At 37.5% G+C, this 27,915-nt stretch overlaps 1 protein-coding gene across 6 annotated transcripts in view; it reads right to left on the reverse strand.

The window, feature by feature from the left end:
• Positions 1-1,828: 1,828 nt before the first annotated feature.
• The window catches only part of TUT4 (terminal uridylyl transferase 4), a 145,642-nt gene continuing 119,555 nt past the window's right edge, over positions 1,829-27,915 (reverse strand). The window contains exons 22-31 of one of the 6 annotated variants that reach the window (XM_057541880.1): positions 26,554-26,631; positions 26,232-26,409; positions 25,887-25,934; positions 25,716-25,798; positions 13,282-13,397; positions 12,127-12,350; positions 11,412-11,512; positions 8,057-8,504; positions 3,906-4,064; positions 1,829-2,464 (exon numbers count right to left, since the gene is read on the reverse strand). In XM_057541880.1, the coding sequence (XP_057397863.1) occupies positions 2,376-2,464; positions 3,906-4,064; positions 8,057-8,504; positions 11,412-11,512; positions 12,127-12,350; positions 13,282-13,397; positions 25,716-25,798; positions 25,887-25,934; positions 26,232-26,409; positions 26,554-26,631 (1,524 nt within the window). In that variant the 3' untranslated portion in view covers positions 1,829-2,375. Of the gene's footprint in view, positions 2,554-3,905; positions 4,065-8,056; positions 8,505-11,411; positions 11,513-12,126; positions 12,351-13,281; positions 13,398-25,715; positions 25,799-25,886; positions 25,935-26,231; positions 26,410-26,553; positions 26,632-27,915 lie in introns of all 6 variants that reach the window. The other 5 variants (XM_057541887.1, XM_057541905.1, XM_057541882.1 and 2 more) reach the window with 5 other exon arrangements.

A 27,915-nucleotide genomic window follows, 5' to 3' on the forward strand; every position in this document is an offset into this window, starting at 1 on the left:
GTAAATTACATAGTATGTCATTAATATTCATATTTTTAAATAATCTTTAATGGCAAGGGAAAATACTAATCTCTCCAAGTGATTAAACATTATACAAAACATTTCAAAGCAATGTGACCTTAAGTGTGTGTGTTCTCTGCAGAAAATTGATAATTTTACACTTTTCAATTGATCTACAATGAATCTGAATTCATAATCAAAAACTTAAATTTGTAATTTATACGAAAAATTTGTAAACTTATGAAACTCAGCTACTACTGCATAAATTATCAATACAAACTAAGAGTTTTCTATTTTTCAACTTGGAACAGTTATGCAATTATTGAACACTGGCAATTACTGAAGGAGGAACAAATGAGATGCTAAAAATTACTATATAGAACACTGTTATACAAGTAAAACCTAGGTTACTGGGGTTTATTGCCCCATAAATACCTTTTGCCAGGTGATATACTGCCTTCCTTTGGGAAGGAAGACTGAACTGGGGGCAGTCTCTTGCTGTAGATGGGCAGATTGTTTTGTTTTGTTTTGTTTTTGGCCACGCCTCATGGCTTGTGGGATTTTAGTTTCCCGACCAGGGATCGAACCCAGGCCCTCAGCAGTGAGAGCGCAGAGTCCCAACCACTGGACCACCAGGGAATTCCCAGATTGTTTTCTTAATGAATATTTCAAATATATACAAAAGTAGAACAGTAAAATGAATACCCTATTCTCTAAGACCTGAAAGGAGATGAAATACTTAGAACACTGACTTAAAAAGAAAATCTTGAATTCTCCAAGTCACAGTTTAACAGAAAAGTATATGCTGGGCCAGGTTATCTGATTAACAAAACAAATAAGCTGAACTCCACCGCTTAGTAGGATTCTGCGGGATGCTGATTGAAGCTTTTTTTTTTTAATTGAAGTATAATTGATCAACAACACTGTGTTAGTTCCAGGTGCACAGCATAGTGATTCAGTATTTCTCTACATTACAAAATGATCACCATGGGATGCTGAAGCTTTAATATGAAAAACTAACAGTAAACACACTTGATCTTAACGTTTAATAAATGCCTTTCCAGGGCTATAAATACCACAGGAAAGCCTTCAACCTCCTGCAATAGATTTCAAGCATCTTCCTTCCATGTTGGCAAATATGGCAAAAGCCCAAGTGCTCTCATATTTAAGGAATGCATACCTGAGGAAGCAGAACAAAGATAACATACTGTTCTTAAAAGACATTTGTACTTACTTATTCTGCAGGTTTCCAAATAAATCTATAGCATGATTTGGTCTAAAATCCCTGGCAAATCTCTGAGTTGTTTAGACAAGATGACCTCACCTCAATGTATAGTACCAAAAACAGCTACAAAATCTCCCACCAACAACACAAGTTTGAAATCCAACTATAATCACTGATCACAAGGCATTATTGGTAAACACCATCCTCACAAGTATACCTTCCAGGCAGTAGTACAGGACTCAGAATGGATAGTCTGGCTCACATTAGTTCCTCAGTAAATAAGAATTACCTTCCCTCCACTAAACTCTACTTCAAAAGATCTGATTCAATTCTATTTCCACCACATAACTGTGCTAACTTTAGAATTCATTTTGTTTTGCACCTCAGTTTTCCCAATGATAAAACGAGATAGCATCTGCTTCTATCAACCTCATATGGGTGTTGTGAAGATCCAATAAAATAACATGAAAAGATTCTTAGATCTTTTTCTAAAACTAAGTCTGTGATTTAGAATACTCTATTCAATGAGAGTAAAACAACTCTCTGAATTGTTACATTATATTCCTATCATCTAAACAACCAGATGAATTAACAAAATTTGACTCTTGTCAAAAAGATTTATTAACTTAAAATAGAATTACTTCAAATACAGACAAAAGCAAATTTCTGTTCAAGTTGGAATATTTTCAATATACAAGAATGTAAAAGAAAAAAATTCTAAATCTTCATGTTGAAGTTTTTATTTTTTTTTTACCTTTTAAAAAGTTTTTGGCACTACAAGGTTCTGTAAAGAATAGAAGTGACAAATTTAAAACACATGAAAGTCTTTCCTAATTCTTAAGAACAATATATATAAAGTCTGAAGCAACCAAAGTATGAATACAGCTAATAGAAAATAAAGAATGTAATTTTTAAATTCTCTCTTTATACAATTCATCAAGGTTAAACAAAACATAAAATTCCCTTAAAAATAGGGTAATAAAATAGATGAAATTTGTATCACTCAATTTGGTGATACTAGTAAAAACTATAGTTCATATTTATATACAAATAATACAGTCTTTAAAAACAGTCTTAGAATTTAAATAAGCTATCTAAACGTGTTAAAATTTTAAATCAGGACCTGATTTGTTTTGCTTTCCATTAAATGTCACTTTTTCTGCTGAATGTAACTGACATTGAGGTACGGATACCCTTGAGACAGCAGGATTGGCTGGTTGCTGTGCATCGGTAGACCAGCTGAAAGAAAATGGACTCGCATTACTCCGACACGTTTCCTCTCGGTGGGTGGGGACAACGCTCTCTACACCGACGGGTGGCACATCTGTCTGTTGGACACAACACAGACAGGAAACTGAAAGGCTTGTGCCTATTTATCTGACAACCTCTTAGAATTAACTGTAGCTAGTTCTCTTTTTTTTGTATTAATACAGTAAAGAGGAGATGAAGCATGTCAAAACATTTAGTGGGGGGAGAAGGAGGAGGAGGGAAGGAAAATGTGGGTATGTGAAAGAAAATGGAGGCGACAAGAGAGATGGAGGGGAGGAATTAAGGGGAAAAAATCCACCAGGGAAGAACTTCAGACTCTCCTCCTCCCCCAAAAGGGCTTGTATGACCAATAGTAATTTCCCTCAGCCCTAGTTCTTTGCTCAGAATAAACCAGCCATAGTTAAGGTTCTGCCATTCAATAATACAGCAATGCCCCACCAAGTACAATGGATAGTTTACAAAGGCTTAAGTGTATCAAGCCTGATAATCATACTAGGGGCTTCCCCTTAGAAGTTATTTTATTTAGTCAACATTCCCAGAGTGCCTTTCTTTACTTTCTTGAACTCCTAGTTTAACTGTATTAACTCTGACTCTAGTTTTCTTAACTCCTAAGTTAACCAAGGGCTGAAGGCCAGATTCAGACATTCCCTATTTGAACTGAGATACTGCTGAGGCAATTAGGCTAGGTAAAATGCTATTCATTACTTAGATCAAAGCCATTATTGGTACATTAGTACCAACAGAATATAATCAATTCTCATGTCATTCAAGTCTTAGTTTTACTAAACAAATTTGACTGTCACCACTCAACTCAAAAACTTCTACTAGATCCCCACCACTTACTAAGTCCAAACTCCTTCATCATACGGCCTCAGCCTACCTCCTCTAGCCTCATCACCTATACATTTTCCCATTTACCTCATCTAGTCCTATTATTTTCTCTTTTCTCTTTTTTCCTATTCTTTTCACTGAGGCAAAACTCAGTGACTTTGCATGTATTATGGCCTCAGCTAAGAACACTCCTCCTCTCTAATCTCTACATGATCTCTAGGAAAAAAATCCCATCTCTCTTTCAAGATCTAGTTTGAATGTCAAAATCTTGTGCAATTTGATCCCTGGTGTCCATATTCTGCTCTCTCTGCTAGGGCAAAGTTAACTGATTCCGCTAAGCTCCTATTCTTTTCTATTTTACAGGTCTGGCTTTCCTAATAAAATATGCATTAAGTGCAGGGGTTTTATTTAATTCTTGCTTGAGCAACAAGCACCTAACACAGTCTGACACACAGTATGCTCTCTCAATAAATATTTACTGAATTCATAAATTTTCACTCCAAGATCCTGGCCTTTACAAAGGCTCCTTGTCCCAGAACAAAACCCACCCAGCCTGTGACAAATACGTAAGCAATGGTACCTTGAGTATAGAAAGGTTTGTTGGGCTGAAATCTGGCATTTCCCTGATGCATGAAGTTCTGATGCAAACCATAAGGCCACGAAGCTGGGACAAGAGGGAAATGGGGTCGTGGTGCATGTTCCCAAGGAATTGGAGGATTTAGTCCTGGAAATCCTGGCTCTGCAGTTCAACAATAAAGGAGAGACATATTTTAAAACATCACTTTGTTCATTCAAATATTCCTTCATTCCACAAAGATTTATTGAGTATCTACCACTGACCAAGAAATATGCTAAATGCAGAGGATACCAAAAAAAATTTTTTAAGGAATAAAAACACTGTAATTGCCCTCAAATTATTCATAAAGGAAACATTTAAGAAAACATACACAATAATATGTGGTAATTGCTATAACAGAGCGGTGGAAGGTGTCTAAAGAGAGGACTAACCCAATTGTTCAAGGACAGAGAAGGTTTTCCTAAAATGATGGACTAAATTGAGTGTTAAAGGACAAGGAACAAGTTACGCAAAATGGGACAAGGAGGACATTTTAGACAGAAGGAATAGTGTGTTCAAAAGCCAGGAAGCAGGAAAGTACAGCAAGTTTGGGAAGCTGCAAAACAATTGGCAATACAGAGGCAGAGGTAAAGGAAGGCAGTGGTAAGAGAAAAGGTTGGACAGGTAGGTAGGATCTATATTTCAAAGAACCTTAGTACGTCACTAAGGAGCTTAACATTTTATCCTAAAGACAATGCCAACTAAACCAGAATCAATTATATCTTGGCCTGGAAGAAGATCCTATTAGAAGCTGAGGCATTGTGGTGAAATAGCTGAAAACTTGTGCATTGGAGCCAAACAGGTCTAAGTTCAAATACCAGTTTCAAAAATTACTAAGGTTTAATTATGAACCCCAGGTTGTTATGAGAATTAAATAAGATAACAAAAATAAAGTGGCCTGCACAAATTCCGTCATATTAAGTAGGAACTCAAAAAATAGGAGTCCTGGGCTTCCCTGGTGGCGCAGTGGTTGAGAGCCTGCCTGCTAATGCAGGAGACGCAGGTTCGGGCCCTGGCCTGGGAGGATCCCACGTGCCGCGGAGCGGCTGGGCCCGTGAGCCACAGTTGCTGAGCCTGCGCGTCTGGAGCCTGTGCTCCGCAGCGGGAGAGGCCGCGATGGTGAGAGGCCTGCGCAGCGCGATGAAGAGTGGCCCCCACTTGCCACAACCGGAGAAAGCCCTCGCACAGAAGCGAAGACCCAACACAGCCAAAAATAAATAAATAAATTAATTAATTAAAAAAAAAAAAAAATAGGAGTCCTATTCTTTCTATGGCAAACCACCCCCACCAATCTACTTCCCTTTAAGATCTATCTTTAAGTACATCTTTCAAAGCACAGTAACCCCTGAATCTTCTGGATCATTTTTGGTGGCTTTTCTCATTCAGGATCACAATGTGGCAAGAAATAATCTAAAAGACACTGCCCTTATTCACTAAACTTCCTAGGAGGAAGTCAGGAGGTACAGGATAGGGAGGAGTAGGGAGCAAGAAAACTAAAACCCATACTAGCCACACTCCTACCAAGCTCAGTCGTCTCAGGAGGTAACCAGGTAAACAAAGCAGCTGGTTCACTGCAAGTTCATAAAGCCAAGTTACAACTAACAGCTGAAGCTGCAGAGCTCAGAGTTTACAAAAAATAAGACTGGGTATACAGTACTGAGGTCCTGACCAATTGAGAAATGTTTTAACATAAAAGGGTATCTTTTAGAATATACTTCAATCTCTCTTGGCCATTTTTCGCAACCAAGTATTTTCATAATACAATTAAAGATAGTCTGAAAAATTATCATTAAAGATAATCTGAAAAATGGGGTAAAAACTACTCATACAACCTCCTACTACTCTAATACAACCACTAGTATCATTTTAATATATCCCCATCCGGTCTCTCCATTTTTAACATAATGTTAACTTTAGCTGTAATATTAACTAGGAGTTGCGCACCCATCCAACAAATAATAAATATTTGCTGTGCAACACTTTATTACATAATAATAATATATTATACAAATAATGCATCTACCTTACATCAGGCACTATACTGGACACCAGGGAGACAATGACAGGCAAGAAACAATTCATAACCTCTAAAAGTTCAGTCTAATGCATTATGGAGACAAGTAGACAGGCGATTTCAACACAGGAAAACAAGTGTTATAATATGGATAGCAAGGAAACATGAAGGAGAGAAATGATACCTAATACAACTGGAAGACAGGATCAACAAGAATTAAAGACTTCCTGAAGAAAGTGATCTACATTTTAAAACAGAGGATGAGTAAGTTAGCCAAGCTTTGGAGCAAAGCAGAAGGAGGTGAGAGTGAACAGGAGAGTTAATGGAGAGGATATTCCTGGCAGAGGGAACAACTTAGGTAAACAATCAGGGGTAAGAGTACGGTGTGTTTGTAGGATGTTAATTAATTAGTTCATTAAGGCTGAAACAGAGATCAAGGAGGTAGGGAAAAGAAGGAGTTAAAACTGAGTCGATATATCAAAAGGCAAAGCATTGGGTCTGTCTTCATGGTTATATAACTCAGTGACTATCAAGATGCATGTCGTGGCATGCACACAATAAATATTTGTTGAATGAGAGAAGCAGAGGCCACATTAGAATGGCCATGTATGACATATATCCTTTGATCCTGGAAATTTAAATGAGTTTCCACATTCTGGAATTTCTGCTCAGCAAAATATATTATCTGTATTATTCCAAAGAGGTCTGAGCGCTTTAAGGAATAATATATATTTGCTTAAAATTATCACTAAAATTATTTTGAAAATTGATAAAGGGAAAGAATCAAGCTTGTAGTCTGCATTTCCTATACAAACAATATTTCAGGATAGCCAAGCAGTTAATAAGGAAAAGAATCACAGACAAAAATTACAGAAGAATCACAAAGAGTAAATAGAAAATACTGATAACTGTTAAATCTGGGTAATGGGGGGGTTCATTATACTTTAATCTCTCCTTTTGTGTACATTTCAAATTTTCCCTAGTAAGAAAAAAATCTACATATAAAACTAGATTAAGGGCTTCCCTGGTGGCGCAGTGGTTGAGAATCTGCCTGCCAATGCAGGGGACACGGGTTCGAGCCCTGGTCTGGGAAGATCCCACATGCCGCGGAGCGACTAAGCCCGTGAGCCACAATTGCTGAGCCTGCGCGTCTGGAGCCTGTGCCCCACAACGGGAGAGGCCACGATAGTGAGAGGCCCGCGCACCGCGATGAAGAGTGGTCCCCACTTGCCGCAACTAGAGAAAGCCCTCGCACAGAAACGAAGACCCAGCACAGCCATAAATAAATAAATAAATAAATAAATAAAATTAAAAAAAAAAAAAAAAAACTAGATTAATGGAATTTATCAACTATTTTTAAATATGCAAAGATAAAAAAATGACTGGATGGTAATACACCAAAATATTTCTGAGCAGTTCTGTCTAGGAATTGAGATTATATATGATTTTCATTTTCTTTTTCAAATGCTCTACAAAGAATATGTATTATTTAGATATCAGTAAAAAAAAAACACTATTCTTTCTTAAGCTACAAAGTGCTACTAATCTTTTTCTTTTTTAAAAATTGCTCCTTACTAAAAGATAGTAAGGATCTAGGGCAAAGATTACAGGTTTTAAAGAAAGAAACTGGTTTTAATCTTGGATCTACTATGATTATGATAGGATGATAGTTATTTAACCCTTCAATTTCCTCAACTGTAAAATGAATGCTAATAATACCTACACCAAGCAAGACTGCAGCGAAAACTTAAAATAATAACAAAATAATAACTAAAATTTATGTTTATTACCTCATTTAATATTCACAACATCCCTGTGAGTTAGGTGCTATTAATGCACCTATTTTACAGATGAAGCCAATGCACAAATAGATTACGCAACTGCCCAATGCCACATAATAAATGGCAGAGCCAGGATTCATATCCAGGCAGTCTGAATCCACAGTCTATACTCTTTACCTTTATCTAATGTTATACTGCCCCTCCACAAATATTGCTTGCCATCTTTTTCCTCACATTTATTTCCCAGGTTCAACCAATAATACCAATCATCCAACCTTTCTACAGACAGACAGACACAAAAGAAGAAAAGGAAGGGTTACCCGAATTTCCCACTGTGCCATTGTTCACCAGGGAATTTGGAGCCACAGTACGAGGCCAGTGTCCATCATGAGAGGAGCTGGGGATCGCCACAGGTCTGGCAGCAGGCTGTGCAAAGATGATGCTGGGATCGTTCAGGCCAATATTGCTGGGGGCACTGCCTGGTGCAGAATGGATCACTGGGCCGTGAATAGGCCAGGATGGGGCAGGGATCTGGAGGGGGTGCATTGGCAACAATCCCATATTGTGCATGGGAGAATACTGAGCTGGTGGTGACTGAGGAAAGTTATACATAGGCATCTGGACCTGATGGGGGGACTGGGCCCCCTGCTGAGGTGGGCCAAGCTTGGGTTGGGATCCTGGCTGAGATGGAGGCTGGGTAATGGCAGTGGATTGGGAAGAGTTCTGTGGAAATGGCTGGGGCTGAGGAGAATAAGATGGTGAATCAGACTGCGGAGAAAAAAAAAAAAGACATTTTAAAATTAATTTACAAACATCTTAATTATATAAAAGCAGAGATTAGCAAAATATAAAACTATGGAGTTATTTTACTAGAATATTATAAATAGAACTCTATGATATACATAGTAACAAATAATAACAGAACCTCATTTTATATGAAGGCAGAGTTTTTCCCAAAGTTCTCAAACCCTCTCTCACAGAGGCTTTATCTCATAAACCTTTTTACTGCCCAAAGAAGACAGCCCAGACATCATACCCATCATGTAGAACCCACAATTCCAATTTTAATTAGAAATTTACATCTAAATATCTCAGAGTCACTTTCATTCAGCTCCTCAACAAGCATTTACTGAGTGTCAATTAAGTATTGGGGGGACTTCCCTGGTGGTGCAGTGGTTAAGAATCTACCTGCCAATGCAGGGGACACGGGTTAGAGCCCTGGTCCGGGAAGATCCCACATGCCACAGAGCAACTAAGCCCGTGAGCCACAACTACTGAGTCCGTGTGCCACAACTACTGAAGCCCACGCACCTAGAGCCCATGCTCCACAACAAGAGAAGCCACCGCAATGAGAAGCCCGTGCACCACAACGAAGAGTAGCCCCGGCCTGCCGCAAATAGAGAAAGCCTGCTGGCAGCAATGAAGACCCAACGCAGCCAAAAACTAAATAAATAAAATAAGTAATTTTATAAAAAAGAAAAAAAAAGAATTAAAAAAAATTATGTACTGGGCATTGTTCTAGGTATTAAAAATATAATACTAACATGTATGCCCTCATAAAGCTTAAAGTCAATGGGGGAAAAGAGGAGGAACAGATAAAGATTACATAAGCAATCACAATACAGTATAATAATTACTATGATAAACACTGTATAATATACAATGAAATCCCAGAGCAGGAACACCTAAACCCACTTTGGGAGAAGGAGGGAAGATAAGATGAAGGAAAGTGGAAATCTTCCTGAAGGAAGTGACCTTTAAGCTGAGACTCAAGATAAATAGAAAACAGTCTGATAAAAGGGTAGAAATAAGGAAAAGGGAAGATTCAGTTAGAGGGAACAACATAGTTAAAGGTTTATAGGTACAAAAACACATGCCCTTTTAAAAAAAAGTAATTGGAATCTGAAATGGTTGCCTAGGCTAGGGAAGCAAATGGTTGTAAGCTATTTTTTACAGATAGAAACAACAGGACCTTGTGACTGACTGGATGTGGAGGCTGAGGGAGGAGTAGTAGTTCAGGAAACTAGATAGATAGCGGGATCATTCAATGAGATGGAGAACACAGGAGGAAGAGGCAAACCTGGGGAGTTGGAAAGAAATATAAGCTACATTCTAGACATGTTGAAGCTGCAGTGCTTTGTGAGACCTCCGAATAGCAATGTTCATCAGTCAGACTCTTACCCAAATCTCAGGTGAGAAAAAAGTGAGTGCTAGAAGCAGAAGATGAAAGTTAGGGGCACCACAGGAAAGTGATTAGAGCACAGGTTTTGGAGCCAGAACCTAAGGATACAAGTTCTGGTTCCAAGTGTCTGTTGACCTCATGCAAGAAACTTAAATCTCAGCTTCTTCACCCGTAAGGTATAAATAATAATAGAATCTACATCAGAGGTTTTTGTGAAGATTAACTACAACAATATATGTCAAAAATGTAAACACCAAATTCAGAATAGTAGATACATTTTAGTAGCAAGGAAGGGATGGTAGGAAGGTTTTAAGATGGGAACAGCATCCAAGAGGAATGCATAGGGCTTGTCAGCTGTGGGTAATTTTTTAATAAACCAAAAACAACAAAGCATTAAGAACTGTTAAAACCTGGTGGTAGTGCATGGATGTTTATTATTTTCTATAATTTTTCAACATTTTAAAAATATTTTTTAATAAGAAACAGGAAGAACGAATGCATATACAGCACATAGCACTCAATAAATATTAGTTAATATAATTGTTATTATATAACTTTTATGAAACTGTCAGGCCCATAGTAGTACATATTCAAATGTTTGAGGTAGGGTTAGTGGGCTCCTAAATGTTTTTCCAAGACAAGCCCTACTGCTGCTCTTCAAATTCTCTAAGAATTTTTTCTAAGATACAGATCACATCAGATTTAGCATGTTTTAACAGATAACAGCTTTGAAGCTACACAGACCTGGGTTTGAATCTTTTAATTTTTCTTACTCTCAGCTTCCCAATTTGTAAAATTTGATCATACCAATACCTACCACTTCACATGTCCATTCAAAGGATTAAATGTGATAATACGTGTGAAGCACTAAAAGCATAGTGTCAGATTTAGAGTAAGCATTCAGTTAGTATTTATTAATTTAAGAAGTGAAAGGTGAATACAGATTTAGACAAAGGTTAGAGCAACTCAGCAAAGCTAATATGAGACCTGTGAATCTGAACTCTAATTAAAGAGTCCGTCTTTCACAGGATGTATTTCACTAGGTATCCATATCAGCAATGAGAAGACACAAAATTTCAAGCACGTGAAGTGCCATGCATGTCTTGCCCTAACAGTACTAAACCCTTCATACATCTCAATTTTGGGGGCTATTTTTAATTAATGGTACTCATATTCTTCCATTATGCAAAAGCTAAAACATCAAAGTTATCACCTCATTTTAATCCAACCAACAACCTTATTTGGTAGTTACCTTATTTTACAAATAAGAAATAGGTTCACTGAAGTTAAGTAGCTTGCCCATAGATATAAACCCAGATCTACATTACTCCAAAAGTAACGCTCATTCTAGCTGATGTGCCTAGCAAGGACGCCTCTATAAAGCACTGTGTAACCTGGAAGATTGTATTTACCAATCTGAAAGATCCTATCACCTACCAAAATTAGTACTATCTTCCTGCCAAGACCAACCTATCTGCAGGCAGAGTACTTACACATTCTGAGGACTGTCTAGTCCTTATGGACTGATCACCTTGTTGTTGGGCTGAACCAGCCACCTGTTGGGCATTTACAAGATTGCGGACCAGCTGGGCTGCTAAGAGAAGACATCAAAAAGAAATTCAATAGATAAAGAAAATAACAGAGAAATGACAATCAATAAACTCTCTTCTTCGGTACAACAGTCTCAAATCTGAGATTTTATAAACTTGGACTTTTAAACTATGATTATGTTAGTGAAGAACTTTTAATAACTCATTTTTTTTCTTGTTTGTTAAGCCATTTCTCAATCCTTAGAGCATTAAAAAAAATACACTGGTCCTGGAAACAAGAACAAGTGTCATATTGCTTTTCTAAAGGAGACAATATATTTATTTAAGAAAATAACTTCTGCAACAAGAATCTGAATAACTGGAAATCATCGCTTATAAAATATTTTGTTTTTTTCTTTCAATAAACTCTCATTTGGGTTTCTACTTCATAAAATTCCTTGATACATAACAGGAACAGATCTCCCTCTCTCATAAAAGCAGTGGGAAGAGATATAATTTCTCCTACATGTTCCCAGAAAAAATCTCTCTCTTTGATAAATTATAAGGTCCAAAATCATACAGCTATGTTTAGAACAGAGAATAATCAGGGTCCTTAGAATGACACCAACACAAATGACTTTATTTCCACCAGAAACTATTTTTGGCCTTTTCTATTTACCTGCCACACTGCTATTCCTCTGACGGGCCAGCTTGACCTCTGGGCACTCCCTTCGCACATGTCCTGCATCTCCACAGATAAAACATCTGAGGTCTCTGGGGTCTCTAAAGTCTCGAGTGTCGTGGAGGTCTCGGGGGTCAAGAAGGTCTCGGGAGTCTTTCTCCTCTTCATTCCCTTCCTTCTCTTCTTCACTGTCTTTCTTCTTTAGTCTAAACAGTAAACTGCTGATACCAATAATGTGGGGCTAGGGACTTATAAACTGAATGAACTATAGAACAAACTAAACTATACAAGAGTCTCACAATAAAGGGACTAATGTGCCCATTGTTTCATGCATCATTTTGAAGGCAAGGGTTCTCACATTTATAGCACACCTACTCATATGGCAGAAACTGGGTATTCTAGTAGTTTTATAATACAATATCAATTTTTAATGTTTAGTATCAAATTTTAATCTTGTAACAATCCTTAGAGGTTGGTATTTACTCTCTCCATTTTATAGAGGAACACACTTGAGGTTTAGAGAAGGTAAGTGTCTTCTCTAAATTTAACAAATAGCAGTGATGGAAACTAGGAGTTTACTCTGTCTGAAAAGTTCTAAGCTCTTTATATTAGGCAAGACGATGACTAAAGAAGGGATTATCCTGGCCTATTAACATAGTATATAGAACGTAGTAAAGTATGTTTCATAGATATACTTTCAGGGGGCACAGAGGATGTATATTCCTTAAGGTAAATATTATATAAGCATATCTCACAGCATATACCTCAAAGATTCAATTAATTATATTTTAATTATTGGTTTTCATAACTGTGAGCTCCTCAGCAAGAACCCCGTATCTTGGTCTTTTCTTCCCCTTGGATTCTAGCACAGTTTCCAGCACACAGTAGGTGTTAATAAATGCTTCTTCAGTTAAAAAAAAAAAAAAACCTGAGTGAATTAATGAATAAATGAACAAATAAACATCATGAGACACCACTGTACCAGAAATAAATCCCACTCTTCCACAAAATGCCATTCAAACATATATTGACCTAAAGGTTCAACTGAAAGCCCTGAACTTTCTCAACTTAAACATATCTGAACACAGTCATAGCTTCAATTTGTCTCACATTTATTTTCCCTGCAATGTTGATACATAATCATTTGCCAACCTTCTCCTTTTAGGGCAGTCTTTCATGTAGTGGCCTATTTTTCCACACACACGGCAACATCGATCATTGGGAGCCAGTTCTCCATCTGTTAGTACTCTGGAATCAAAGAAGTACTCCTAGGGAGAAAATACAACTTTACTAGAAAAAAAATCACTATAAACTTTTGAATCCAAATGGAAAGGAGACCAAGACGCAAAAGTGATTTTTCAAAAAAGGAAATAAATACCAACAAATATTTCACTGAACTAAAACCATGATATGAAAACAAGATTGAGAATTATCATCATCAATATCACAGCTGCTAACAGTACTAAGCACTACACATCCACATTATTTTCTCATTCATCTGTAGCATCTTTGTGTAATATCTCAATGAAAGTAGATATTATTTCCATGCTCATTTTATAGATGAGGAAACTGAGGCTCAGAAAGTTCAAGTCGTTTGCTCACAGAAAAAAGCTGGTAAGTAGCAGATAAAGGATTTAAAGCTAAGTCTGCCTGATTACAAAGCTCATGTTTTCTGCCCCACCAAGCTACTTCCAGAAAGGAATCAGTCTCTTTACAAGAGCTCTATGTAAAGAAATCAATCCTCTGGTTTATTTAAAATATCATTGGATTTGCATTCAACATTTCAAGAATATATAACATTTACTATATAAAGTAGAATATACCTAAAAAGACTGTAGAGAACCAATAAGAATTAAATCATTTTCCCCAGTCTTAGAAGAATCAGGCTTGTTTTTGCTTTATCCTACTACCTTGCTTATGCTTCTAAGCTTTACCTCAGTTTTGCACTATCACAGAGACTAGTTTGTCCTGAAAGTACCCATATCTTTGGATGGCAAGAGAACATGTCCACTTAGCACTCTTTGATTTCTTCTTTAAATCTATCTAATGTCAAGGATAAAAGTATAAGAAACACACCGACTGGGATGGCTATTAAAAAAGAAAAAAGACAATAATAAGTATTGGTGAGGATGTGGAAAAACTGGAACCCTCATATGTTGCTGGTGGGAATATAAAATAGCACAGCTCTTTTAGGAAACAGTTTGGCAGCTCCTCAGAAAGTTAAACATAAACTTATCAAAATGACCCAGCAATTCTACTGTTAGGTATACACCCAAAAGAAATGAAAACATATATCCACACAAGATTTTGTACACAAATATTCACAGCAGCACTACTCATAATAGCCAAAAAGTAGAAACAATTCAAATTTCCAACAAACTGATAGGAATGAATAAATAAAACATAATATAACCATACAACTGAATATCATTCAACTATTAAAAAAAGAATGAAGTACTGATACACGTTACAACATGAATGAACCCTGAAAACATTCTGCTAAATGAAAGAAACCAGTCACAAAAGGCTACATATTCTATGATTCCATTTTCATAAAATGTCCACAGTAGGCAAATCTACAGTTGTGAGATGAAAAAGGAATAAGGATTGACTGCTAACGATGACAGGAGTTTCCTTGAGAGAGGACGAAACATTCTAAAACTAGATGTAGTGATGGTTGCACAATCCTGCAGATATACTGAAAACCAATGAATTGCTCACTTTATATAGATGAACTGTACAGTACATAAATTATTTCTCTGTAAAGTTCTATTTCTAAAAAAGGATGCAATATAATTCTATACATTTACTATTGATGAAACCAATATAATTAATTAAAATCTTCATCATCATATTTTCTGACAGGACAAAATGAAGGCCTTTCTCAGTTCACCCAGTTGCTTATGGCTGAAACCTAGGAATCACCCTGAACTTATTCTCCTTAACTCATCACCTCTAATTAATCACCAGGTTGTATCCATTCTACTCCTGAATATCTATCTCTTTAATCCACTTTTCTTCAGCCCACCGTCCTAGTTAAAGTGGCCTAGACCTGGGGACAGCAAACTTCTTCTGTAAAGAGCCAGAAAGTTAAAATTTTAGGTGTTGTGGTAAAATTGAAGGTATTATGTAGGTACTTATATAACAAGAGAGAAAGCAAATTATCACAGATTTTTTATTGAAGAATTTCAAAATATACTAACAATAATAGAGTATAATTTTTTATATAAGTTTATTAATTAGAAAAAAAGGATACTTTCCGGGGGAGACATTTTGCTTAACTGGGGTTCAAAGTTAGTGTTCCCTATCATTAAAATAGAAGGCAAATGTTCATTTGTTAATGCTAATCTGCAATTACATTTTAAGTATTTCATCTTTGAAAATGTTTTTCACAGATGAAGAGGTTGAAGATTTAAGGTAAAGAGAATACAAATGGATCTAGAGTGTATATGGAAGGATTAGTCTCTGATAAAGAAGAGATATCTGGTGACTGGCCGGCAAGATGGCCGAGTAGAATGACATGAGCGCACCCCTTCTTACAAAAATACCAAAATCACAACCAACTGCTGAACAACCATCAACAAAAAAATAAAATAAAAAACACACTGGAACCTACCAAAAAAGATACCCCACATAAAAAGACAAAGAAGAAACCACAACAAGATGGTAGGAGGGGCACAATCACAGTAAAAATTAAATCCAATACCTGCTGGGTGGGCAACCCGCAAACTGGAAATTAACTATACCACATAAGTTCTCCCACAGGAGTTAAAGTCCTGAGCCCCACATCAGGCTTCCTAGCCTGAGGGTCTGGTAATGGGAGGAGGAGCCCCCCAAGAATCTGTCTTTGAAAGCCAGTGGGGTTTGATTGCAGGAATTCCACAGGACTGGGGGAAACAGAAACTTCACTCTTGGAGGGCATACACAAGATCCCGTGCAGACCAGGACCCAGGGGAAAAGGCAGTGGCCTCGTAAGAGACTGGGCCAGACCTACCTGCTAGTACTGGAGGGTCTCCGGAGGAGATGGGGGGGGGCAGCTGTGGCTCACTGAGGAGACAAAGACACTGGCAGCAGCAGTTCTGGTGAGCACGCATTGGCATGAGCCCTCCTGGAGACCCCATTTCCTCCCCAAGACCTAGCCCCACCAAACAGCCTGTAGGCTCAAGTGCTGGGACGCCTCAGGCCAAACAACCAACAGGTGGGAACACAGCCCCACCCATCAGCAGACAGGGTGCTTAAAGTCTTCCTGAGCATGGCCCTGCCCACCAGAGGGACAAGACCCAGGCCCACCCACAAGGGGGCAGGAACTAGACCCTCCCACCAGGAAACCTGCACAAGCCTCTCAGACAGCCTCATCCACCAGAGGGCAAACAGCAGAAGCAAGAAGAACTACAATCCTGCAGCCTGCAGAACAGAAACTGCAATCACAGAAAGTCAAGACAAAATGAGACAGCAGAGGAATATGCCCCAGATGAAGGAACAAGACAAAACCTCAGAAGAACAACTAAGTGAAGTGGAGATAGGCAATCCACCAGAAAAAGAATTCAGAGTAATAATAGTGAAGATGATCCAAGATCTTGAAAAAAGAATGGAGGCACAGACTGAGAAGATGCAAGAAATATTTAACAAAGACCTAGACGAACTAAAGAACAAACAAACAGAGATGAACAATACAATAACTGAAATGAAAAATGTAAAATATATAGGAATCAATAGCACAGTAACTGAGGCAGAAGAACAGATAAGTGAGCTTGGAGACCAAATAGTGGAAATCACTGCCATGGAACAGAATAAAGAATGAAAAGAAATGAACACAATCTAAGAGACCTCTGGGACAACATTAAATGCACCAACGTTCACATTATGGGGTCCCAGAGGAAAACAGAGACAGAAAGGACTTGAGAAAATATTTGAAGAGATAATAGCTGAAAAATTCCCTAATATGGGAAAGGAAACAGTCACCCAAGTCCAGGAAGGGCAGAGAGTCCCACGCAAGATAAACCCAAGGAGGAACACGCCAAGACACATAGTAATCAAACTGACAAAAATTAAAGAAAAAGAAAAAATATTAAAAGCAACAAGGGAAAAGCAACAAATAACATACAAGGGAACTCCCATAAGGTTATCAGCTGATTTCTCAGCAGAAACTCTGCAGGCCAGAAGGGAGTGGCATGATATATTTAAAGTGATGAAAGGGAAAAACCTACAACCAAGAATACTCTACCCAGCAAGGCTCTCATTCAGATTCAATGAAGAAATCAAAAGCTTTACAGACAAGAAAGAGCTAACAGCATTCAGCACCACCAAACCAGCTTTGCAATGAATGCTAAAGGAGCTTCTCTAAGTGGAAAAGGCCACTACTAGAAACAAGTAAAGGTAGGAAATTATCTGCACACAAATATGATGTCAAAACCAGCAACTGTGAGAAGAAAAGAGCACAAATGCAGGACACTGGAAATGCATTTGAAATTAAGAGACCAGCAACTTAAAACAATCTTGTTTATATGTAGACTGCTAATTGAAATCTCATGGTAACTGCAAACCGAAAATCTACAACAGATACACACACACACACACAAAAGGGATCCAAATACAACACTAAAGTTAGTCATCCAATCACAAGAGAAGAGAACAAAAGAGGAAGGGAAGAAACAAGACCTACAAAAACAAATCCAAAGCAACTAAGAAAATGGCAATAGGAACATACATATTGGTAATTACCTTAAAGGTAAATGGATTAAATGCTCCAACCGAAAGAAACAGACTGGCTGAATGGATACAAAAAAGAGACCCACTTCAGATCTAGGGACACATACAGACTGAAAGTGAGGGGATGGAAAAAGGTATTCCATGCAAATGTAAATCAAAAGAAAGCTGGAGTAGCAATATTCATATCAGACAAAAAAGACTTTAAAATAAAGACTGTTACAAGAGACAAAGAAGGACACTACATAATGATCAAAGGGTCAATCCAAGAAGAAAATATAACAATTATAAATATATATGCACCCAATATAGGAGCACTCCAATATATAGGGCAAATACTAACAGCCATAAAAGGAGAAATCAACAGTAACACAACAATAGTGGGGGACTTTAACACTCCACTTTCATCAATGGACAGATCATCCAGACAGAAGATCAATAAGGAAACACAGGCCTGAAATGACACATTAGACCAGATTGACTTAATTGATATTTACAGAGTATTCCATCCAAAAGCAGAAGAATATACATTCTTCTCAAGTGCACGTGGAACATTCCCCAGGACTGATCACAAGCTGGGCCACAAAATGAGCTTTGGTAAACTTAAGAAAATTAAAGTCATATCAAGTAGGACTTCCCTGGTGGCACAGTGGTTAAGAATCCACCTGCCAGTTTAGGAGACATGGGTTTGACCCCTGGTTCGGGAAGATCCCACATGCCGCAGAGCAACTAAGCCTGTGCGCCACAACTACTGAGCCTGCACGCCACAACTACTGAGCCTGCATTCTAGAGCCTACAAGCCACAAATACTGAGCCCATGCACCACAACTACTGAAGCCTGCGTCCCTAGAGCCTGTGCGCTGCAACTACTGAGTCCACGTGCTGCAACTACTGAAGCCCATGCGCTCTGGGGTCTGCATGCCACAACTACTGAAGCCCACACGCCTAGAGCCCAGGCTCCGCAACAAGGGAAGCCACCACAATGAGAAGCCCGCGCACCTCAACAAAGAGTAGCCCCTGCTCACAACTAGAGAAAGCCTGCATGCAGCAACAAAGACCCAACACAGCCAAAAATAAATAAAATAAAGTAGTTAATTAAAAAAAAATCATATCAAGCATCTTTTCTGACCATAGGCTATGAGATTAGGAATCAACTATAAGAAAAAAACTGTAAAAAACACAAACTCGTGGAGGCTAAACAATATGCTACTAAACAACCAATGGATCACTGAAGAAATCAAAGAGTAAATAAAAATATACCTAGAGTCAAATGAAAATGAAAGCACAATGATCCCAAACCTATGGAACAGGTAAAAGCAGTTCTAAGAGGGAAGTTTATAGCAACACAATCTTACCTCAGGAAACAAGAAAAATCACAAATAAACAACCTAACCTTATATCTAAAGCAACCAGAGAAAAACAAACAAAACCCAAAGTTAGTAGAAGGGAAGAAACAATAAAGATCAGAGCAGAAATAAATGAAATAGAAAAGAAGAAAACAACAGAAAAGATCAATGAAACTAAAAGCTGCTTCTTTGAAAAGATAAACAAAACTGATAAACCTTTAGCCAGACTCATCAAGAAAAAAAAGAGGGCTCAAATCAGTAAAATTAGAAATTAAAAAGGAGAAGTTACAACAGACACCACAGAAATAGAAAGGATCATAAGAGACTACTACAAGCAACTATATGCCAATAAAATGGACAACCTGGAAGAAATGGACAAATTCTTAGAAAGGTACAATCTCCCAAGACTGAACCAAGAAGAAATAGAAAATATGAACAGACCAATCACAAGTACTGAAATTGAAACTGATTAAAAAACTCCCAACAGGGACTTCCCTGGTGGTCCAGTGGTTAAGAATCTGCCTTCCGGGGCTTCCCTGGTGGCACAGTGGTTGAGAATCTGCCTGCCAATGCAGGGGACACGGGTTTGAGCCCTGGTCTGGGAAGATCCCACATGCCGCAGAGCAACTGGGTCTGTGAGCCACAATTACTGAGCCCGCATGTCTGGAGCCTGTGCTCCGCAGCAGGAGAGGCCGCGATAGTGAGAGGCCCGCACACCGCGATGAAGAGTGGCCCCCGCTTGCCGCGGCTAGAGAAAGCCCTCGCACAGAAACGAAGACCCAACACAGCCATAAATTAATTAATTAATTAATTTAAAAAAAAAAAAAAGAATCTGCCTTCCAAGGCAGGGGACACAAGTTCGATCCCTGGTTGGGGAACTAAGATTCTACATGCCGTGGGGCAACTAAGCCCACATGCTGCAACTACAGAACCCACACGCTCTGGAGCCTGTGTTCCACAACTACAGAGCCTGTGTGCCGCAACTACTGAGCCTGCACGCTCTGGAGCCCATGCGCCACAACTAGAGAGAAGCCCATGTGCCGCAATAGAGCTGGCACACTGCAACAAAAGATCCCACGTGCCTCAACTAAGACCCGACGCAGCCAAAAATAAATAAATAAATATTAAAAAGTAATGATAATAAAATAAAAAACTCCTAACAAACGAAAGTCCAGGACCAGATGGCTTCACAGGCAAATTCTATCAAACAGAGAAGAGTTAACACCTATTCTTCTGAAACTATTCCAAAAAATTGCAGAGGAAGGAATACTCTCAAACTCATGCTATGAGGCCACCAACACCCTAAAACCAAAACCAGACAAAGATACCACAAAAAAAAATTACAGGCCAATATCACTGATGAACATAGACACAAAAATCCTCAACAAAATACTAGCAATCCAAATCCAACAATACATTAAAAGGATCACACACCATGATCAAGTGGGATTTATTCCGAGGATGCAAGGATTTTTCAGTATATGCAAATCAATCAGTGTGATACACCACATCAAGATGTTAAAGAATAAAAACCATATGACCACCTCATCAGATGCAGAAAAAGCTTTTGACAAAATTCAACACCCATTTATGATAAAAACTCTATAGAAAGTGGGCAAAGAAGGAACATACCTCAACATAATAAAGGCCATATATGACAAACCTACAGCTAACATCATACTCAACCATGAAAAGTTGAAAGCATTTCCACTAAGATCAGGAACAAGACAAGGATATCCACTTTCGCCACTTGTATTCAACATAGTTTTGGAAGTCCTAGCCATGACAATCAGAGAAGGGAAAGAAATAAAAGGAATCCAAATTGGAAAAGAAGTAAAACTGTCACTTTTGCAGACGACATGATACTACACATAGAAAATCTTAAAGATGCTACCAGAAAACTACTAGAGCTCATCAATGAATTCGGTAAAGTTGCAGGATACAAAATTAATACACAGAAATCTCTTGCATTTCTATACACTAACAACAAAAGATCAGAAAGAGAAATTAAATAAACAATCCCACTTACCATCGCATCAAAAAGAATAAAATACCTAGGGATAAACCTACCTATAGAGACAAAAGACCTGTCCTACGAAAACTATAAGACGCTGATGAAAGAAATTGAAGATGACACAAACAGATGGAGAGATATATCATGTTCTTAAATTGGAATAATCAATATTGTCAAAATGACTATACTATCCAAGGCAATCTGCAGATTCAATGCAATCCCTATCAAATTACCAATGGCATTTTTCACAGAACTAGAACAAAAAAATCTTAAACTTGCATGGAGACACAAAAGAACCTGAATGACCAAAGCAATCTTGAGAAAGAAAAATGGAGCTGGAGCAATCAGGATCCCTGACTTTGGACTATACTACAAAGCTACAGTCATCAAAAGAGTATGGTACTGGAACAAAAACAGAAATTTGGATCAATGAAACAGGACAGAAAGCCCAGAAATAAACCCACACACCTATGGTCAATTAATCGATTACAAAGGAGGCCCCACTATACGATGGAGGAAAGACAGTCTCTTCAATAAATGGTGCTGGGAAAACTGGACAGCTACATGTAAAAAAATGAGATTTGAACATTCCTTAATACCATATACAAAAATAAACTCAAAATGGATTAAAGATCTAAATGTAAGACCAGATACTACAAAACTCTTAGAGGAAAACATAGGCAGAACACTCTTTGACATAAATCACAGAAATACCTTTCCCAAGCCATCTCCTAGAGTAATGGAAATAAAAAAATAAATAAACAAATGGGACCTAATGAAACTCAAAAGCTTTTGCACAGCAAAGGAAACCATAAACAAAATGAAAAGACAACCCACAGAATGGGCGAAAATATTTGCAAATGATGTGACTGACAAGTGATTAATCTCTAAAATTTACAAACAGCTCATGCTGCTCAATATCAAAAAAACAAACAACCAAGGGGCTTCCCTGGTGGCGCAGTGGTTAAGAATCCGCCTGCCAATGCAGGGGACACAGGTTCGAGCCCTGGTCTGCGAAGATCCCACATGCCGTGGAGCAACTAAGCCTGTGCGCCGCAACTACTAAGCCTGAGCTCTAGAGCCCATGAGCCACAACTACTGAAGCCCATACACTTAGAGTCTGTGCTCCGTGACAAGAGAAGCCACCGCAGTGAGAAGCCCATGCACCGCCACGAACAGTAGCTCCCGCTCACCGCAACTAGAGAAAGCCCATGTGCAGCATGAAGACCCAATGCAGCCAAAAAAAAAAAAAACAAACAATCAAAAGATGGGCAGAAAACCTAAATAGACATTTCTTCAAGGAAGACATACAGATGGCCAAGAGGCACATGAAAAGATGCTCAACATTGCTAATTATTAGAGAAATGCAAATCAAAACTACAACGAGGTATCACCTCACACCGGTCAGAACGGCTATCATCAAAAAACCCACAAACAATAAATGCTGCAGAAGGTGTAGAGAAAAGGGAACCCTCTTACGTTGTTGGTGGAAATGTAAATTGCTACAGCCAGTATGAAGAACAGAATGGAGGTTACTTAAGAAACTAAAAATAGAGCTACCATATCATCCAGCCATCCCAATCCTGGGCATATATCCAGAGAAAAACATAATTTGAAAAGATACATGCACCCCAATGTTCACTGCAGCACTATTTACAATAGCCCAGACACGGAAGCAACCTAAATGTCCATCAACAGATGAATGGATAAAGAAGATGTGGTACATATATATAATGGAATGTTACTCAGCCATTAAAAAGAACAAAATAATGCCATCTGCGGCAACATGGATGGACCTTGAGATTATCATACTAAGTGAAGTAAGTCAGACAGAGGAAGACAAACATCATATGATATTGCTTATATGCAGATTCTTTAAAAAATGATACAAATGAACTTATTTACAAAACAGAAATAGACTCATAGACTTAGAGAACTTATGGTTACCTGGGAGGAAGGGTCGGTGGGAAGGACAGATTGGGCGTTTGGGATTGACATGTACACTTTGCTATATTTAAAATAGATAACCAACTGTATGTATCTGTACAAGGACCTACTACTGGATAGCACGGGAACGTTGCTCAGTATTCTGTAAAAACCTAAATGGGAAAAGAATTTGAAAAAGAATAGATACACGTATATGTATAACTGAATCACTTTGCTGTACACCTGAAACAGAACACTGTTAATCAACTATGCTCCAAAATGAAATAAAATTTTAAAAAAAGAAGAGATATCTGAAGATGTAAGCAGATTTATAGATCTGGTAGCAGAAAGTTGAAGGAGTATCTATCTATCTAATACCATCTTTGTCTCAAAGGGAAAACATGTAGCGTGAGAAAGGCAGAGAAGAAAGATGGGACAAAGCAAAATGAGTACTGAATTTTGAGTAAAATAAATAAAATCTGAAATAGTTCTTATTGAATGCGAGACACAGGTAACTAAAGAAATGTAGTAAGAATGTCAGGTAGTAGTGAAAGTCCAGTTGAGGCTGATGAACATTAATTTATAGTTGTGCTATATAAATAAAACTGCCTAGCTTTAAGATTTTTTTCCATCAGTGCTTAGCCCAAGCATACAGAGACGGTGGATGGCTGAGTTCATGTTAAGGTTGAACACATAATGGTGCAAAAGGACAATGGTACAAAGGAATATAAGGTATATGCTGGAGGTACCAGGGAATCTGTTTAAATGGGGGAAAAAAATGAAGACAGTAGACAGCTGATAGATTGGGAAAAAATGTGTCAATATGTCGGAGGACCTAGTGAATAGAAGAATAGTTGAAGTGGGAATGTTCGCGTGAGCAAGAAAGGTGAAAGAACAGAAAATATACTTGTCTTCATCTTCATTAGAATCTAAGGGGATGAAACACATCTACTTTGTATGCTGTTATAATCCCAGTACACAGCAGAGAAATAGGTACATGGTAGGAATTCAGTAAATATGTGTTGAAAGAATAAACTTTACTATGGAAAATATAAGCATGAAAGACTATGTAACAAGGTTATTTTTCTACTGTATCAGTTATAACACTGAGATCAACCTAAATGTCCATCAAAGGAGAATAGTTAAACTAGTATATCCAAGCTATAAAATACCACATATTCACTTTATAACAGAATAAAGTAGATTAAAAGATGATTGGCAGATCCACAGGCCCTTTGTGATAGGCTCCAAACTGATGTTTGGTTCTTACACCAAATCACATTCAAGACCAAAGACTCTGATATCTATGAGGACTACTTATAACATACTGAATAATTAAGAGTTACTAAAATTTTGTATTCACAGACTAAATTGGCACATTTCCAATTTACTGAGGACTCTACATTAGTATTTTACTAAAAAGTCTGACTGCACGAAACTGCTAGGTTCCTACCAAACATATGCACATACACACACGAATAGAATTCCCACTGTTTTCAGGTAAAATGCTTTATCAGTGCATCACCAGATTTGTTGTGATCTGACTGTGCTTTTCATTTACTGCTATTTTAATTAATATGTTAGTAAAATTATCATTGTATTTTCCTTTTGTTAGATATTTTGTTCCTGCAAGAATTTTGTGTTGTTTCAAATTTCCTGTTATTTTATTTCCATTATAATTATTATCACCCCCATCCCCTATTAGGCAGGACTATCAAAAATGTTCCACGGGGAAAAAGCTCTAGACTTTTTCTGCTTTTCTTACCCCACACCCCAAGAAAGAGTGATGAAACTGGACTGAACAAGATCAAGGATATTCATTATGCAAAAATAGAGACCTGGTTTCTCTTTTGAGATTTCTTCTCGTTTCTTTCACTGTGAAACTATGACATCCTCCCATTAGAAAGCAACCCAAAACCAGAGTAAGACCAAGAGGAATGGCGGACACTACACCACCCAGTTCAGGCAAAAAGAATCCTCTTAGTTCCATGCTATCTAATTCAGCTTACCAAGGGCTACACCAAGATTAAAGCAGAAGCCTCAGCAAATAATAAAGTATTACTTCAGTGTTGACCTCTCTGTTTATATTTTCATCAAGATTTCTAGAGACAGAAGAGAGGCAGTAGGCAGAACCTCAAATTCAAAATTAAAGGATCTTGAGTCTTGACTATCCACCCTCATTTGTTCAACAAATGCTTATTTGATGCATCCTATGTGCCAGAAATTACGACAGGCACTGGAAATACGATGGTGAACCTTACAGACATGGATGGACCCTGTCCTCATGGAGCTATATAGTCTAGTGGGGAATACAGAATTTAACAAATAGATTAAATAAATAAACAAAATTTAGCAAATATATATCTCACTATAGACTATGATAAGTGCAATAAGAACAAATAGACCCGGCACAGCCAAATAAATAAATAAATAAATATTTTTTAAAAAGAAAGAAAAAATGGAGTTCTCTTTCCCTATTCCTAACACCAACTTGGAACAGGATTAGGTTTCTTGTACTACAAAAAAAAAAAAAAAAAAAAAAAAATTCTATAAGGAAAAAGAAAAGATTCAGAATTCAAATTATGTAAACTTACAGCTTCTCTGCCAATGAGTGGATAAAAGGGGGTACCAAAAAGTTTCCTTCCATTGATAAATGCTTTCATGATGAAATTGGTCACTATTGAAGAAAGAAGAAAAACAATAAAGATGCAGACCTTAATGTGTAAGAGCTTTAAAAGTAGGGGATTTCTATATTTAAAACTTACTTTTTCTAGAAACTCCAGCACCAAGGTTATGATTCAAATCAAAAGGGTCTAGAAAAGAAATATTTTATTTTTTATTTAAGAATTATGCTCATTGTAACATAAATATAGTTAGTAGCCATAACTAGAGTTTAACACTACGTAACTCAGACCATCAAAGTCAGAAAATTATTCTTTTATAATTATAGATTAAAGGATGGAAACTGATAAAAACCAAGAGGAAGAATCTTCCAAATTCTAATGTGTTTCAGTTTTCCCCTCAGTTTCACTGGCCAAATAAAACTGGCTTTTTGTTCTGTTTTGCTCTGTTTCGTGCTGTTCCTGAATTAATATCAGCTGAATGATTACCTTCAATCGCAATGCATTTGGACGTCCACTGCTTCTCAAAAGTTGTCAACAGCTTTTTCTGCCGAATGCTAATTACATATTCTTTGAAATCAAATTCTTCAGTATAGAAGCGAAGCAGTCCCAACCAAAGCTCTCCTAATGTTTCTGTGTTCTTTCCAAGTGAAGGTAAACGTTTTTTCTACAGGTGAGAAAAAAGAGAGAGATGTCTATACTTATCCAAAATATGGACCCCCAAGTCCAAGTAAAATTATTAAGTTAAATTATGCAAATCCTAACATGCATCAGTGAGCATTCCATAACATAAAAACTATGAAAAAATTACCAGTTCTTCTGTTTTATCAAAGAAAAAAGCATTCCATCCATCAACCATTCTCTGTGGAATCTGTTTTCCATCAAAGATCTGCATTAAAAAATCAATTTTACTATTAGATTTCAAGCCATCCAACCCAAAAGCCTAAATACCCTCATATCATTTTAGAATTTACCTATAATAGACATAGTGAAACACTTATTCCAAAAGGAACATGTCAAGATGGTATAATCTGATGTCAAGTTATTAATGAATAAAATGTATCTGAAAGACCAAAGCTGGGAAAGGATATCTTAAGAACCTCAGACTCTCCAAACGATACATTTAATATTATCTATTTGGCTATCAAAACACATCCAGCCCAAGTTTAATGAAGTAAAACTAAAGAAAAAGCAGATGAAAATAGCATTTTCATCAAAGGATCACAGACGCAGAAATACATGAGATAATACTTATTGATTGTATACCTTAAAGGAAATCGAAGAAGCTATTTGTTGTGGGGAAGGGCTCTAGTACCATTAATCAGTTATCTGTATCAGATGAGGTTGAAAAGGGCCTGGACATTGATTTTTTAAAACAGAAAATTAGGCAGCTTTCCTTGACATTTTGATAAAGATCGTGAAATCTTCATGATTAATTATGAACAGTAATTCACTGACCTAAGGAAAGGGGGGAAGGTAATGCAACTTTACTAGAAGAATTCCACAAGATGACTGTACAGGCACAAACTGACCTCTACAAGCAATTGTGAGACTTATTTTCTATAGGAGTTTTAAGAAAGAGATGCAATAAAGTAAAAAGTTGGAATAAGTTCAGAGTCAGCAGACCTCATTTCTAGTCTTAGTCCTGCCAAGTAGTGATTCTGGACAAGACAATTATCCTTCCAAATCCTCAGTTTTCCCAATGAAAATAAGAGATTAGCTTAATTAGGTCAGTTTTCTTCCAATTTTATTTTTCTTTTAAGCTGTAGAACCCCTTCCTAAAATGGAACCTTCCTGTAAGTTCAACATGTAAAACAGATAAAAACAGAGGTACTCTGATAAAAGCCTGAGTGGAGAAAACTATACCTTATCTTTTCCTTCCTCCACTCCTCACACATACACTATTGAGCTCCTAGAGCTTACCAAAACATACTTTAAAACCACTAGATAAGGTGGTCCCCATGGCTCCTTCATAGATTAAGATGCTATTATACAAGCTGCCTCTTTAGACCTTGATTACTTTAACAGAATTCTTACTTTTGAGAAACAACCAACATCCAAACCCAATTATGTTGGCTAATAACACAGTAAACTGGACCTGTGGGCTTTGGAGGGCATTTAATCACTGATTTGCAACCTGTTTTAATGAACTCTCTTGTTTCATAGTGCCTAA

The sequence above is a fragment of the Balaenoptera acutorostrata genome, chromosome 1 (assembly GCF_949987535.1).
Source record: "Balaenoptera acutorostrata chromosome 1, mBalAcu1.1, whole genome shotgun sequence".
NCBI classification, from domain to species: domain Eukaryota; kingdom Metazoa; phylum Chordata; class Mammalia; order Artiodactyla; family Balaenopteridae; genus Balaenoptera; species Balaenoptera acutorostrata.